Below are 14,949 nucleotides of genomic sequence, written 5' to 3' on the forward strand. Positions count from 1 at the left end.
TAATTTGAAAAATATTGGTTACTTTTAATTTATAAAAAAAATAACTTTCTTGCAACAACCTGATTTGAAAATTATTAGTTACTTTTAATTTGTAGAAAAAAAAATATAACTTTCTTGCAGCAATCTGTTGCATCGTGTATGTTCATTTGTGTTTGTTTATATTCTTTTAAGTTCGTTTAAAGTAAATAAAAGGGTTTGTTGAAATATCTTTGTCTGTTCACTTAAAGTTAAACGAACGAATACAAACAAATACTCGTTCGTCTTTGTTTGATTCATTTACTAGATTTACTCGTCTATATTGTCACTTAAATTAATAAAATGATAAAGATAGACGAGTAAGTAAGATATTTTATTATTCTTATTAATTCCGTACAGTTATTATGATAAATTATCATACGATTATGCCGAGAGGTGCACCAAACCCGCTTTTGGCCCAAACTGATTCAAATTATAACCAGTTCGTTTTTTATTTGGTCTCAAACCAGTTTGGCCCAAACCAGTTCGAATTAAGAATCGGTTGTAGGGTTGAAACGTCAACACACCCAAACTAATTAGGATCGGGTTCAAAACTGGTTTTAGCGTCTAGACCGGGTTTTTTCGGGGTTCTTTAGGCGGACTCAAACCGGTCCGGGTTAGAACTGGATCTCAACATAAAAATCCCAAACATATACAAAAACACCAAGTCGGGTTGGACCCTAACCGGTTTTTTTACTGGTTCAAGCCGGATCAGTTCCTGGTCACTGGGCCTAAACCGGTTTTTTGTACGCCTCTAGTTGTGCCACTAGAATCACTAGATTTTAATGACTGTGGGCCGTTTGTACGAAGCCTTATTAAATTTTATGAAGGGCCGTACAAACTACACACGCAAAGGCCCAACTTTGTGCTTGAAAATTGAATAGTGTGGGACTATGGGTCTGTGGCTGTGGGTTTTAATTAGGGTTTGGTGGATTTCGTTTTAAAATGCCACTTTCTTTTGTAAATTTGAAATGATAAATATAAAAGTAAAAAAATTAAAATTATGAGTGTGTAAAATGTGTTAAAGTGAACGTTATACTTTTGGACATATGAGTGCAATTTCTACGTGACAAACATTCTTTTTATCTCATGTCGAAGAAAAATATCCTTGTTAAACAAAATATATAATATTATATTATATATTTTTTTAAACACACTCACTCATATCACATGGACCTAAAGTTGTGCTTTAATATATTTTCACTAAGGATGTAAACGAGCAGAGTCGACCGTGAACTATTCGAGAATGAATTGTTAAAAACTTGATTTGACCCAGGCTTAGATAAGTTAGAGCCGGAGCTCGAGTCTAAAATGAAGCTTTAATTAACAAGTCCAAGCCTAAAGGTCATTTTTCGTTTAGATATACACAAATTATAATAATTTTTAGAGTAAACTTCAATTTTCGTCCCTGTGGTTTGCTGATTTTAACACTTCCAGTCCAATAGTTTATAAATTACATTTATCATCCATTAGTTTCCTGATTTTAACAGTTTCAGTCCATTAGTTTCCCGATTTTAACAGTTTCAGTCCACAAGTTTCCTTATTTTAACAGTTTCAATCCACACCACTGACACTGGTGTGGACTAAAACTGTTAAAATCAGGAAACTAATGGACTGAAACTGTTAAAATCAGGAAACTAATGGATGATAAATGTAATTTATAAACTATTGGACTGAAAGTGTTAAAATCAGCAAACCACAGGGACGAAAATTGAAGTTTACTCTAATTTTTATTTAAGGTGCAAACTTTATACTATATAACAAATATTATTATATAAAATAGCTAAATAATCCTTTATGCTATAATGCTATACAACTTATAATCATAAACATAAACTTATATACAAAGAAAATACTTAATTTACCTACAAAAATTATAAAATACAAAACAAGTGGGATACCAAAGCAAGCTCAAACTTTTGATAGAGAACTCGAAAAATGTTGAATGTGAGCTTTACTAAGTTAAACGAGTTGAGCTAGAGTCTATGCGAGTTGAAGTCGTATACGAGACCAAAAATTTACTTTATTTTGAAACCAACAATAGAAAAAACAAATTCATCGGTGAATGAAAATTAACGAGAACTAGTTATTTCTTTATTGTGTATTTAGCTATTTTAAATTAACGACCACTGTTATTAACTTATTATAGAAAAATCAAATTCATCGGCGAATGAAAATATTATTAAAATACCATCGAAAAAACCACTCATATGTTTTTTCACAGTGGAATTCTCCACGCCAACCCACCACGCTTGTGGAGTCATATCGATGCGCATGCGGCGTGGTGCTCCACGACGTTGGTTTTCGCCAGCTTGGGTCACACCTCGTTTCCACGATCCCACACCCGATAGTCTAACACGAGGGAAAAGAAAATGATAAATTAACGTACATAAACCTCGTGAAACTTAGCTGAAGCAATTCTGTCAGTTTTTAAATTTGCAGGGGCCTAACTAAAATTGAAAAAAAAAGACCGCAACTAGAATATTTGCAAACCCGGGGATGATTTTGTAACTAATTCTATTTTAAATAAATTGTAAAAAACAATATTTATGAGGGTATTGTATAGAACTTCAAAAGAAAAAGAAAGGCATAGAAAATGAGATGTTCACTTTTTTTGTTCTTAAAATACCATTGACATTTTAAGAGTAGTTAGGACCACTTTTACATTCAATCTATCTTCCTTTTGTATCCCAAAAACATCAATAGGACTTTTCTTTCCAATGTTAAGGATGCCTATCAAACGAAAACGTACATGATAAATGAAAACACGTATACAACGTTGGTACAATTTGTAAAACTGTAACTTTATACATTGTTTACACAATTTTTTGTGCAAATTTATAATTTAACGCGTCGCAAACTCATTGCTTACAGGTATTAGATAGTTGATAAATATGACAAAGATCACTACTTAAAAATGAGCACCTTTAGGGACCATCTTTGGCAACAATAACTTTTTGGAGGGCTAGACATGACAGCTTTAAGGACCATTCTATATGCTAAGAAATGAAAGGTGTAGAAAAGATTTGGTATATTCTAAAGCGATAGCTAGTTTAAAGTTGTGGGTCTTAAATCTTGATAAACATGTATTCTTTCTTCTTCCCAAATTGTGGCCTCCACTTGATTGGCAAGGCACCAACCATTAAGAATATTAATGTTTCAATTCATAAATCATTTTTTTAGAACAACAAAATAATAATAATAATAATAATAATAATAATAATAATAATAATAATATAAGAGGATGTGAGTTAATGAAAAGAACGTTTTGAAATCAAATGTTAAACAAGCAACTAATCAACAAAATGATGATGGTGGTTGGCGACTACATTGCGCGCACCTTATGTGGTAGTAAATGGTGGTTTGCCTCCCTTTACCGGACCACCCATCCACCATCGCTTCTATCGCTTCAACATTCTCGCATGTTCAACTCCTACACGTTTCTTCATAGCATAAGTTCATATATGATGTGACAATTCATTTATATTCTTCCAAGAGTTTCTAATATGTACTCTAATGGAAAAAGCAAAAGGAAAGAACAAATTGTGCTTACAATCATTTGTTTGTGGACAACTTTACTCCTCCAATACTTGACCATTTTGGTCCGATAGAATAACTGGCCTAAATCTGTTTGAATGATGTGAAATAACTCATATATTGTTTCAACTTATACAGTGAATTGCACTTTGTGTTAAAATCTTGTGGTCAATTAACAACTTGCAAGGTCAACCACTTGTTTGCGTTATTTCATTGTTTTTAATACACGTGTTATTTGTATAGTGATGACTTCTTCGTATTCAAAGACATAACGGTTCGGTAACGGCTATGAAATTAAAACTCTAAATAAACGGATAGATCTAATGGTCTCTTGTGATATAGACACACCACACAAGAAATCAATTAGGGAAAACTAAACGAGAATCAAGATACAGATACACCACTTGATTCTAATCTAGGCTCCAAGAACACCATTCAAGTTGCCACACTTGAACTAGCATGGAAGAATTAATTACTCTCAAAATCCATTGAGAAAATTAACACACATATTTCAAACTCATAACTCAGTGCCTTTTCATTAGTGTCGAACCCATACATATACCAATTACAAAATAACTTCTACTAACTACCTAGACCACTACTAAATAAAACTACCTTTGACCACTTACCACTACTACATGACTTGAAATAAAATAATAAAGATAGAAAATTGCACGGAAATAAAATAGTTGGGATGTGCAACATGGGCTGTAACATGCTATCACATATCTGATTTGATCCAATTGCAACCCACTTGACTGGGCTGTTGGAGCGGGCCTGGGTTTGGCATATGGGTCGGCCCAGTCGATGTTGTTTGCCTATCACATCATGCATTAAAGTTAATTACATAGTTAGTTCATGTGGTTTGCACACAATAAGATACTTAGATACTAATAGTTTAAAATCAACTTCTAGGGTATTAACTTTTCATTTTGTAACGTTGGAGGTATTAACTTCTAGGGTATTAACATAGTTAGTCTATGTGGTTTGCACAAAATAACATACTTAGTTATTAATAGTTTAACAAACAATTAACGTTAATACCTTCAAACGTTACAAAATAAAAAGTTAGTACTCCAGAAGGTGATTTTAAACTGAGTTAATTACATAGTTAGTCCTTGTGGTTTGCATAAAATAACATACTTAGGTACTAATAGTTTAAAATCATATTCTAGGGTATTAACTTTTCATTTTGTAACATTTGAAGGTATTAGCGTTATTTGTAGGTTTAAAATCACATTCTGTTAGTACCTAAGTACGTTATTTTGTGCAAACCACATGGACTAACTATGTTAATGCCCTAGAAGTTAATACCTCCAAACGATACAAAATGAAAAGTTAATACCCTAGAAGGTGATTTTAAACTATTAGTACCTAAGTATGTTATTTTGTGCAAACCATAAGGACTAACTATGTAATTAACTCTTTTAAACCATTACTAACTAAGTACGTTACTTTGTACAAACCACAAGTACTAATTATCTAATTAACTCTCATGGGTTGTATACTTATTATGGCCCTTATGGTTCTATATTGAACGTCCACATATATAAATGTATATGTATGTATATGGAAAGAGAGAGAGAAAGTAAAATTATTTTACAAAGTGTAGAAAGTGATTTCAACTATTAATTATATTATTTTAATGTTAATTTAACATTGGAGCAGTGAGAAAATCATAAATAATAGATAATACAAATTATAGTTGTAAATGTAAAATAAGACTCAACCTATACTGTTGATTTTTTAAAGTCCACTTCGGTATTTTTTTTATAAACCCGGACTACTTTTATATAATTTATTTTTTAAATAAAATTTTAACATAAAATCAAGAGCTTTATAATTATCTTGAATTTAAGTATAGTATGGCAACATAGTTTCTACAAAAATAAAAATGACTTAAAAGTAGTAATTTACTAGTCAGATCATCAAATAGAAAGTTCATTTTGGCTAAAAAGGATAGAAAGCAATATGATTATGACATGTGACAAAATTTAAAATAAAGTGAAAAGTTATTTTAGTCAATTTTATCCAATCTTCTTCCTTCTTTTCTCTGTAACTTTAAAACCCATCATTTTCAAAATCCATCGTCTTCAACCTTTTCTTCAATTTCTATCTCAATAATCACTACATTATAGTACGATTTTCGTCACCAATCAATGATTTAAACACCCAACCAACGTGTTATTCAACTTTTTTGAAGAAACCCAATTTAATTTCATACAATATCTCATTTTTTTCCTGTGATTTTGAAGCGAATCACTCGATTCGTTCGATTCGATCGCTGATAAGTGTTTCTAACATTCAAATTGCGTCAATCGGTGAAGAAATCTGAAGAAATCGGCTTCGATCTATATAATAAATTTTTGAATTGCACTTTTACGATCTGGGTTTTTGAATTGAGTCATTGTGTTTTACAAAGTAATCTTCGCGGGGGTCCGGGGGCTGCGCCCCTAGGAGCGGGGTCCAAGGGGCAGAGCCCCTGGCTAGGGTCGAGCTGCCAGGTCAGCTTGGGAATACGAGATGTTTAAAGCTCAGATCTGCGATAGGTGGTTAACGGTTTTACAGGTGGTGGTGGAAGATAACAATTTTTGGTGGCTGGTGGTGGCAGGTGATTAAATTTGCAGTTTCAAAGTTGTGCATTTTTCAGTTAAAACCACAAACGAGAGTTGCAAATGATATTTGAAACCAAAAACAATATCTTGAAACAATATTTGAAACAAAAAACAAGGTCTCCAAACAATTTAGAAACAAGATTGGCAGGTGGTAGTGGTTCTTGGTTGTGTGTATGAGAGTGAGAGAGAGAGAGGAATAAATAAGGGAGGATGGATCAGGGGAGTGAAATGGTGATGAGCTGGACTCTATATTTTTAACTTAATTTACTGCTGCAATAACATTGTTTTTGTACCTATTTATAAAAGATTTAAAACGTGGACATTGAAGTTTTTACTGGTCAACCTAATGTCTTGTGTTCATAATTTTATACAGTATTAAGTTTTTACTCTATATTTTTCTCATAATTTCTTATCTTCTCCCAATTTTCTAGATCAAGACCATCTTTTTGCCTACTGGGGTATCTTTAAATCCAGAGTATGCGCTCCACTTGTTGCTACCCTTTCGTTGGAGGTGAGCTTATTCCTCACATTTTTTTCCTAAAAGGGTCACAATAACTGTTGGATGTAATTAGGGGTGCAAACGAGCCGAACTACTCGTGCTTGGCTTGAAAAAAGCACCAATAAGTGTTTGTGTATTTTGGATATATAATGCTTATTTCTTGAACGATGTAGATTAAACTTGTCATTGAGAAGTTCATCGAAGTTATATATGCTTTATTCATAGGTAAAATTACAATTTATTTAAATGTCTCTACTCTTATTACTTACCTAAGCCACATATCTCATAATTCTCCGTAACATACATACATACATACATACATACATACATACATACATACATACATACATACATACATACATACATACATACATACATACATACATACATACATACATACATGCATGCATGCATGCATGCATGCATGCATACATACATACATACATACAAACATACATACATAGGCTTTGGTTCAAAGGAGAACCACCACGAGTTGCGAGAACCGTGAGAACTAGGCCATTCAAAAGGTTTTTCCGAAATTGTTTTTCAAAAAAGTCGTAAAAATAATCACTTGTTTTAGCAAAATAAGAAAAATTGAAAAAAAAAAAAAACGTCGCACACCCACATTTACATGAGAGGTAAAAAAAAATATTTATCTTCTTCCAAAATTTACGTTTGTCGTAAAAAATACTTGCATGAGTCAAAACTACCGACTCGGCATTTTTCTTAAAAATACTTGTTGGGTATAATCTTGATGTTTTGGGTCGAGTACGGGTCAACTACGGGTCATGGAGCTGAACGGGTCAGCAGAAGAATTGGTCAGGGTTTGACCAGGTTTTAAGGGATGGACGTGTGGAAGTTAGCATATTATGAACGTTGGAATATGCTATTTTATTGTATCTTGGAACAATGGCATATTTCAGGCATGTGTTATTTTGTTTTTCTATAAATAATGTAGTTGCAGAAGTTAGTTTCACACACTCATTTTTCTGAATTAAAGTTTGTAAGTAGAAAAGCTTTCTTGAGTGTTCAATTGGGGCCTGAACCAACAACATTTACATGATTAAGATTTGTTTTTATATTGAAACGTTGCAGGTTAGTGCATCTTTGAAGTTTACAAATCTTATTCCAAAGGGACGAATTTGGACCATGGTTGCCATATATGCTCATACAGTATGTTTCCAGTCCATTTAAATTCTATTTACGTAAGTTCATGTCGAATCTCTATTTTTACAGCTGGTGAACTCGGCCCCTTTACTTGTAAGCATGCTTTGATTTAAAAAAAATGTATGACTGTCTCTCTCTTACATATAAAATTAATGTGTACACCAGGTTGGCGATCTTGGATATGCATCCGAGCTTGGAAACTATGTTGAATACAGTGGTGCACCAGATGAAGAGGAGGTTTTGCAGTATGCCCGAGTTGTAATTGATGTAAGCTCTCTCTTGATTAATGGTGCAATTATGTAACATAATCTGTTGACTCACTTAATAAATCAGCCAAAATTGCTATTTTTAGTAAACATTAAACACAAGGGTTTGATCAAAATATTATGTACAGTGTGCAACTGCTAATCCAGATGGTCAAAGGCGAGCTCTTATAGTAGGTGGCAGCTTTGCAAACTTCATTGATGTTGCAGCCACGTTCAATGGCATCATTCGAGCCATCATAGAAAAGGGTAATTATTTATTCATTTGCATTTAATCTAGGGGTGTTAACAGTCCAGTTCAGCCGGTTTTGATTGATATTTGGGCCGGTCCGCTAAAAAATGGATATTGACATTTGTTATAAGTGGAAAAGCTGAAAGCCGCTAACATGCACGTCTACATAAGGGGAGATCCAAATTACCCAGAAGGACTTGTGAAGATATGCGCACTCGTGGAGGAAATTGGCATCCCAATTGAGGTGAAGGTTTTTTCATCATTTAATTTCTCAACATTATCATTTTAAAACAAGGGTACATTTATCTTTATGAAGTCGATGTGCTTTAAAAAATGAGAAGTGTAGAGTGAGTGTGTTAGGTCATGACAATAAAAAACAAGGTTTAAAACTCGTTTGTGTGACAATTTCTCTAATGTTAATAAACAAGATCATCATATAACTTTAGTAGGGTTTAGGGCTTAGAGTTGGTGATTCTATGACTTTGGCTTAGGGTATTGCGGTTTCCAATAGGATGCACAAACCGGGTTTTTTGTCCAAACTGGGTTTTTTGTTCAAACCGGTTTGGGTCAGAACCGGTTCTGGTTTGGGTCAAACTTGGTCGAAACCGGTTTTAGTTTGAACCGGTTCAGGTTGAAGCCATTTTTTGAGAGGGGAAGGCTAGAACAATGCTTGCTGATTCAAAGCTTCCTCGTATGAAAAAAAAATCAAAAAAAAAGGAATGCCCTGACTTTAAGGAGTGGCGCTTCCCGATCCTAGCAATGCACATGTCGCTGGTTGCTGAAAACTGGAAAAGTTCCTCCCACTGTCCTCAGATTTCTCTCGATTCCGGTAAGATCTCCATTTGAAAGTAAATTGGTCGACCCGTCACCTGTCCCTCTCCCCAAATATTCTCTACGAAAAGGTGAGCTTCTAAAGATCAATTGTCTGATAATATCGATGTCACCTACATAGCATTGACCCAATTGGAAACCGGTCTGGCAACTTTATCTCTCCCAACGAGTGTCTTGGAATGCATTGGCCATAGGATCTGTTGGTTCCGGTTAGGGTTTGAAACTGGGTTTTGACGGTTCGGTCCTGGTTTAACCGGTCTCAAAGTACAGGTTCCGAACCCAATTACAACCCACCAGTTCCAATCAAACCAGTCTCAATATATGTTTTGGTTCAACCGTTCAGGTTCCCGATCTGGGTTTGAGGGTTCACCCTTAGGCCAAATTGTATATTCACTTATAAACCCTTTTGGCTTTTTGTAGATGTATGGGCCCATGTCCAATCTTCTCCCTTCTTCTCTCTGTAACTTCAAAACCCACCATCGTCAACCTTTTCTTCACTTTCTATCTCAATAATCACTATATTATAGTGCGATTTTCGTCACCAATCAATGATTCAAACACCCAATCAACGTGTTCTTCAACTTTTTTGAAGAAACCCAGTTTAATTTCATACACTATCTTATTTGTTTCCTGTGATTTCGAAGCGAATCACTCGATTCGATCGCTGATAAGAGTTTCTAACATTCAAATTGCGTCAATCGGTGAAGAAATCTGAAGAAATCGACTTCGATCTATGTAAGAATTTTTTTAATTGCATTTTTATGATATGGGTTTTTGAATTGAGTCGTTGCGTTTTACAAAGTAATCTTCGCGGGGGTCCGGGGGCTGCGCCCCTAGCTGGGGTCGAGCTACCAGGTCAACTTGGGAATACGGGAGGTTTAAAGCTCAGATCTGCGGCGGGTGGTTAACGATTTTACAGTGATGGTGGTGGAAGATAACAATTTTTGGTGGCTGGTGGTGGCAAGGGATCAGATTTGTTGTTTCAAAGTTGTTCATTTTTCAGTTAAAACCACAAATGAGAGTTGCAAATTATATTTGAAACCAAAACAATATCTTGAAACAATATTTGAAACCAAAAACAAGATCTGCAAACAATTTAGAAACAAGATTGGCAGGTGGTAATGGTTCTTGGTTGTGTGTGTGTGAGAGAGAGGAGTAAATAAAGGAGGATGGATCAGGGGAGTGAAATGGTAATGAGCTGGAGGAAAGTTTACTCTATATTTTTAACTTAATTTACTGCTGCAATAACATTGTTTTTGTGCCTATTTATAAAAGATTTAAAACATGGACATTGAAGATTTTGCTGGTTAACCTAATGTCTTGTGTTCATAATTTTATACAGTATTCAGTTTTTACTCTATATTTTCCTCATAATTTCTTATCTTCTCCCAATTTCTAGATCAAGACCATCTTTTTGCCTACTGAGGTATCTTTAAATCCAGACACATGCGCTCCACTTGTTGCTACCCTTTCGTTGGAGGTGAGCTTATTCCTCACATTTTTCCCTAAAAGGGTCACAATAATTGTTGGATGTAATTAAGGGTGCAAACGAGCCAAACTACTCGTGCTTGGCTTGAAAAAAGCACCAATAAGTGTTTGTGTATTTTGGATATATAATGCTTATTTCTTTAACGATGTAGATTAAACTTGACATCGAGAAGTTCATCGAAGTTATATATGCTTTATTCATAGGTAAAATTACAATTATTTAAATGTCTCTACTCTTATTACTTACCTAAGCAACACATCTCATAATTCTCCGTAACATACATACATACATACATACATACATACATACATACATACATACATACATACATACATACATACATACATACATACATACATACATACATACATACATACATACATACATACATACATACATACATACATACATACATACATACATACATACATACATACATACATACATACATACAAACATACATACATACATACATACATACATACATACATACATACATACATACATACATACATACATACATACATACATACATACATACATACATACATACATACATACATACATACATACATACATACATACATACATACATACATACATACATACATACATACATACATACATACATACATACATACATACATACATACATACATACATACATACATACATACATACATACATACATACATACATACATACATACATACATACATACATACATACATACATACATACATACATACATACATACATACATACATACATACATACATACATACATACATACATACATACATACATACATACATACATACATACATACATACATACATACATACATACATACATACATACATACATACATACATACATACATACATACATACATACATACATACATACATACATACATACATACATACATACATATAGGGATGAGCAAATCAGACCTGGTACCGGTATGGAATTTACCGGATCGGGTACTTTTTCGGTATCGATTCGGTACCAACTTTTGACATTTTCGGTACCGGTTTTTACCCTCAAATACCGGTACCAAACCGGTACCTGTACCCACTTTTGGGGATTTTCGGTTCCGGTTTTTTCGGTACCGGTACCGGACGGTACCGAGCTCATCCCTACATACATACATAGGCTTTGGTTCAAATGAGACCCATCACGACTTGCGAGAACTAGGCCATTCAAAAGGTTTTTCCGAAATTGTTTTTCACAAAAGTCGTAAAAATAATCACTTGTTTTAGCGAAATAAGAAAAATTGAAAAAAAACGCCGCACACCAACATTTACATGAGAGGTAAAAAAAATATTTATCTTCTTCCAAAATTTACGTTTGTCGTAAAAAATACTTGCATGAGTCAAAACTACCAACTCGGCATTTTTCTTAAAAATTTTTTCAGATGTGTTTATATTTTTTCTTCTACGTTTGTGTAAAAAAAATTTGGCTCAAATCGCGCCGAATCAAATAGTTCTCACGGTTCTCGCAACTCAAGGTGGTTCTCATTTTAACCTTTCCCTACATACATACATATATATTTATATATTCATCTTGTGTTTCAGATCATCACTTCACTGTCTTAGAAATTAATCCTTTTGCCCTGGTTGATGGAAAGCCCTATCCTCTTGAAATGAGAGGAGAGCTTGATGACACTGCTACTTTAAAGGACTTTATAACGTATGATTATTTTCATTGTTCTTATAGACAAATGGCAGAAAACAGAAACAAATTTTACCCTTTTTTTCTAGCACCCAAACAGAAAAAGTTTACATTTTATTACCGATTTAATTAGTGATCACATCAACGAATGACTTGCTCAACATGTAGAAAGTTATTTTTTTTTCTAAATCTTGCTCATTTAGCAAGATTGTTATAAATGAAATCTTATTAGTCATTTGAATAATTTCCTTTCCCTTGTATCTGTATATGCCATGTGGCATTTATTGTAACATTTCATAAAACTTACAAAAACTAAAGCTAATTTTCTAACTTGTAAATGGATCATTTTATACCTTTAATAATTAAATATATATATATATATATATATATATATAATTTAAATCAGTTTGTAAATATTTGTTTGTATCTTTTCACATAAGCATTTATCAACAATCTATCAGTAAAATCAGTAACAAGTTATAAATTTGTTTCTATTTTGCACTTAATATGAAGATGGTTGCTGAAATCGTGGAAAAGTGTTCTATTTCATGTAGTTTTTTTATTACAAAAACATGACATAAAAGCCTTCAAGTATGATCTTACATTCCTTATAATTTTCCTTATAATCTTACATTCCTTATATATTCGCCATATTTTGAATTTTATAAAATGTCTTCATGTGCTAAGTATGAATAGATAATCAACATTACTAAAGACAGTGTTGGATAAGGGGTCAAAACATGTATTGTTATAATGCCATCATGTGCTAATTAATGCCTGTTGAACATTTGTTGGGTATAATCTTGATGTTTTGGGTCGAGTACGAGTCAAACTACAGGTCTTGGACCTGAACGAGTCAGCAAAAGAATTGGTCAGGGCTTGACCAGGTTTTAAGAGATGGACGTGTGGAAGTTAGCATATTATGATCGTTGGAATATGCTATTTTATTGGATCTTGGAACAGGGGCATATTTCAAGCATGTGTTATTTTGTTTTTCTATAAATAATGTAGTTGCATAAGTTATTTTGACACACTCATTTTTCTGAATCAAAGTTTGTAAGTAGAAAAGCGTTGTGTTCATATTGTTCGTGAGTTTTTTCTTGAGTGTTCAATTGGGGCCTGAACCAACAACATTTACATGATTAAGATTTGTTTTTATATTGAAACGTTGCAGGTTAGTGCATCTTTAAAGTTTACAAATCTTATTCCAGAGGGACAAATTTGGACCATGGTTGCCATATATGCTCATACAGTATGTTTCCAGTCCTTTTAAATTCTATTTATGCAAGTTCATGTCGAATCTCTATTTTTACAGTTGGCGAACTCGGCCCTTTTACTTGTAAGCATGCTTTGATTTAAAAAAAATGTATGACTGTCTCTCTCTTACATATAAAATTAATGTGTACACCAGGTTGGCGATCTTGGATATGCATCCAAGCTTGGAAAGTATGCTGAATATAGTGGTGCACCAGATGAAGAGGAGGTTTTGCAGTATGCCCGAGTTGTCATTGATGTAAGCTCTTTCTTGATTAATGGTGCAATTATGTAACGTAATATGTATTGACTCACTTAGTAAATCAGCCAAAATTGCTATTTTTAGTAAACATTAAACACAAGGGTTTGATCAAAATATTATGTACAGTGTGCAACTGCTAATCCAGATGGTCAAAGGCGAGCTCTTATAGTAGGTGGCAGCTTTGCAAACTTCACTAATGTTGCAGCCACGTTCAATGGCATCATTCGAGCCATCATATAAAAGGTTAATTATTTATTCATTTGCATTTAATCTAGGGGTGTTAACAGTCCAGTTCAGCCGGTTTTGATTGATTTTTGGGCTGGTCCGCTAAAAAATGGATGTTGACATTTCTTATAGGTGGAAAAAGCTGAAAGCCGCTAACATGCACATCTACATAAGGAGAGATCCAAATTACCCGGAAGGACTTGTGAAGATACGCGCACTCGTGCAGGAAATTGGCATCCCAATTGAGGTGAAGGTTTTTTAATCATTTAATTTCTCAACAATATCATTTTAAAACAAAGGTAAATTTGTCTTGATGAAGTCGACATGCTTTCAAAAATGAGAAGTGTAGAGTGAGTGTGTTAGGTCATGACAATAAAAAAACAAGATTTAAAACTCGTTTGTGTGACAATTTGTCTAACGTTAATTGATGCATGTCGTGAAGAACATACAAAAACCAACTAACTCTATAGATAGGGTAAATCGGATATCGAACCAAAGGAGGATTGTGGAAAGTGTGTTTGATTGATTATCTAAAATTACGAACTAAAAAGCGAAGTTTAAATCAATAGAGAAACAATGGTTCCTCCAGATTTCAGGTTTTACAGTTAGATTCAATTATGTGTTTAATCAAAACACTTACATAGACATAAGTGTTTAACCTAATTAACCAATTGTGATAATCAACGACTAAGTACTCCGGTCAATACATAACGGGAGGTTATCAAATAATTATCAATTGCAGTTACCAATCCTAATCCCATAGCAAATATATCCCAATTACTAGAGTTCTCGGGAATTGAATTATTAAGAATCAAGGTTAAACAAAATGCAATCAGTTACAATGGATTAATCAAATCAAAGGTGAAAAGCATCGAATGCTTAG

At 33.7% G+C, this 14,949-nt stretch overlaps 1 protein-coding gene and 1 long non-coding RNA gene across 2 annotated transcripts; one reads left to right on the forward strand and one right to left on the reverse strand.

The window, feature by feature from the left end:
- Positions 1-1,782: 1,782 nt before the first annotated feature.
- LOC118488040 lies at positions 1,783-3,657 on the reverse strand. The gene is made up of 3 exons (XR_004883368.1): positions 3,569-3,657; positions 3,356-3,448; positions 1,783-2,367 (listed from the first exon to the last, which is right to left on the reverse strand). It is a non-coding gene; the product is annotated as an uncharacterized LOC118488040 (long non-coding RNA).
- Positions 3,658-6,075: 2,418 nt separating this feature from the next.
- LOC110920309 (ATP-citrate synthase alpha chain protein 1) lies at positions 6,076-14,328 on the forward strand. The gene is made up of 14 exons (XM_035985703.1): positions 6,076-6,163; positions 6,599-6,678; positions 7,762-7,839; positions 7,999-8,100; positions 8,228-8,345; positions 8,460-8,578; positions 10,559-10,639; positions 10,800-10,851; positions 12,229-12,343; positions 12,839-12,875; positions 13,500-13,577; positions 13,737-13,838; positions 13,968-14,072; positions 14,188-14,328. The coding sequence occupies exons 1-14, from the start codon at positions 6,076-6,078 to the stop codon at positions 14,326-14,328; spliced, it is 1,296 nt and encodes a 431-aa protein (XP_035841596.1).
- The last annotated feature ends 621 nt before the right edge of the window (positions 14,329-14,949 follow it).

Source organism: Helianthus annuus, chromosome 16 (assembly GCF_002127325.2).
Source record: "Helianthus annuus cultivar XRQ/B chromosome 16, HanXRQr2.0-SUNRISE, whole genome shotgun sequence".
Classification (NCBI taxonomy): Eukaryota; Viridiplantae; Streptophyta; class Magnoliopsida; order Asterales; family Asteraceae; genus Helianthus; species Helianthus annuus.

Coding starts and splice junctions, on each gene's coding strand:
- LOC110920309 (XM_035985703.1), top strand. CDS start 6,076: ATGTTTAAAGCTCAGATCTGCGATAGGTGGTTAACGGTTTTACAGGTG. Junction 8,101..8,227: donor ATGCCCGAGTTGTAATTGAT/GTAAGCTCTCTC, acceptor TATTATGTACAG/TGTGCAACTGCTAATCCAGA. Junction 8,579..10,558: donor GCATCCCAATTGAGGTGAAG/GTTTTTTCATCA, acceptor CCCAATTTCTAG/ATCAAGACCATCTTTTTGCC.